Source organism: Urtica dioica, chromosome 5, assembly GCF_054948205.1.
Source record: "Urtica dioica subsp. dioica isolate 48M chromosome 5, U.dioica_male_clone48M_v1_H2, whole genome shotgun sequence".
NCBI classification, from domain to species: Eukaryota; Viridiplantae; Streptophyta; class Magnoliopsida; order Rosales; family Urticaceae; genus Urtica; species Urtica dioica.
In genome coordinates, this window is record NC_142760.1 from 39,305,199 (window position 1) to 39,307,046 (window position 1,848).

At 52.7% G+C, this 1,848-nt stretch overlaps 1 protein-coding gene across 1 annotated transcript; it reads right to left on the bottom strand.

Moving 5' to 3' along the window:
- Positions 1–907: 907 nt before the first annotated feature.
- Positions 908–1,450, bottom strand: LOC149398398 (uncharacterized). Its single transcript, XM_089614579.1, has one exon. It carries the CDS (start codon positions 1,448–1,450, stop codon positions 908–910), a length of 543 nt encoding a protein of 180 aa, XP_089470705.1.
- Positions 1,451–1,848: the final 398 nt, after the last annotated feature.

Genomic DNA, 1,848 nt, shown 5'->3' on the forward strand with positions numbered 1-1,848 from the left:
CCTGGCCCAAATCGCTGCTCCCCTCGTTTCCCTCAGAAGAAAAGGCAAACTCCTGACCCAAAATATTATTAAGTCCAGTAATGGGCTCAGCCTGATCCATTTTAGGGCCCAAAGAGAAGCTCCCAGCCAATTCTTCTGAGGAAAGCCGCTGACCTGGACCCACTTCAACGTCCCCTATATCGCGCCTCACGTCCCTCTTTGCAGCAGTGCTTTTCTCAGTTAAAGCAACCTTCTCAGAGCCGTTACCACCTAAACCCCCCAAAACAGGCGGAAATAGCTCTCCTTTCAGGTTAGGGTTTAGCTTGCCCCTCTCGATTTGGAAATCAGGCCCGGATCCCGAGGCGTCGTTCCTGACCGTTTCCCCACTCCAATCTCGCGTCTCCATCAATGGACTGGTCATCCCGCGGTGGTCGTCACTCACCGGAGTCCCCCTTCCCTTCTTCCCGTTGCTAGCCTCCTCACTCCGGGCATCTTGAGCCGTCGCGATTTTCGGTGCGCCCTGTCCAGATCTCCTCCCCTGGTGAGTTCGGCGCATCTCAGGGGTGACCTTCGCCGGGCCCGAGGAGTCCCGGTGGCCTTCCTTCGCAGCAGTACCAGTGGACGGAGATTTCCCTGGCGAAACAGTCGGCTTAAGCTCAGTGTCCATCGGAGCCGGGTCTTCTTCCTCCGCCGTCTCGCTCCGGGTCGCGCTCGGTTCAGGCGCTCCTTCCTTCGGCGGCGGGCCCCTCTTATCATTGTGGGTCTTTACGCCTTCGTCCCCGGCCCCGCCTGGTCTGACCGTCTCACCCTTCTTAGAGGTATTCACAGAGCCCGAGTCCGGCCCACCCCAACCCTCATGACGATGAGGTTTGACGCCATTGAAAGTCCAGGTGTCCATGATGGTTTTGGTAGATTGCTCTCCTCGCAGTCAGCCCCCGTACGGAGCCTTCCCGCCGTTGTTTTTATACTCGTTTCGGTCCTGGCAATCCGATTCTCCATGACCGAGCCGGCCGCAACCAAAACAAAAGTCGCCGAGCTTCTCATATCTGAAAGCAACCCAGGATTTCCCTTCATCAGATCCCAGTTTAATAAAAACTCTCTTCATCAGCGGCTTCCCGATGTCGACGGCGACGCGAGCTCGGATAAAATCGCCACAGACTCGCCCCTCCCTGTTTTTATCTATCTTGGAAACCCTGCCAATTTTTCCCCCTATTAACTCTCCCATTCTCGCCGACCTGAACTTTGCGGGGATATCATGGAGTTGGACCCAGAACTCGACGAACCGGAACTCATCCCCGTTGTCCTTCTCAATCTCTGGATTGCTGAGAACCAAGATAGCCTTGTCAAACGTCCACGGTCCCGAGTCCCACACCCGCTTCTTATCAGCATGTTTCTCAAACCGGAAACAAATCACTCCTTTCCCGTGATCGCTGATCTCGAGCTTCCCGCTAGTTCTCCAAATTCTGGCCATGACGGTCTTGAGTGCTCCGCTGTTGTAGCTTTTGCTTCAGAGCAGCCTCCCCAAGAGGCAGTCGAATAGGTCCACTGCCGCGCTTTCGAGATCTTCTTCTTCAAAAAACCATGACCTCTCCGTCCTCCTCTTCTTCGATGCCCAGCTCCGAACATTTGTCGCACAAGTCGTCCATTCTCAGGGGAGATGAGGACACCCGGCCACACGCTAAACAAGTTCTCTAGAGAGAATGCTGAGAATTAATATATAATAGAATATTTTTTATTAAGATGAAATTTATGCTACTTTTTATAAAATTATGGACCTAATTACCCATATTCTTTTGTCACGTGAAATATAAAATATCTTAGCGAAGTAAGATATAGGGAGGAGTGTGTACACGTGTGTGGATATTGTTA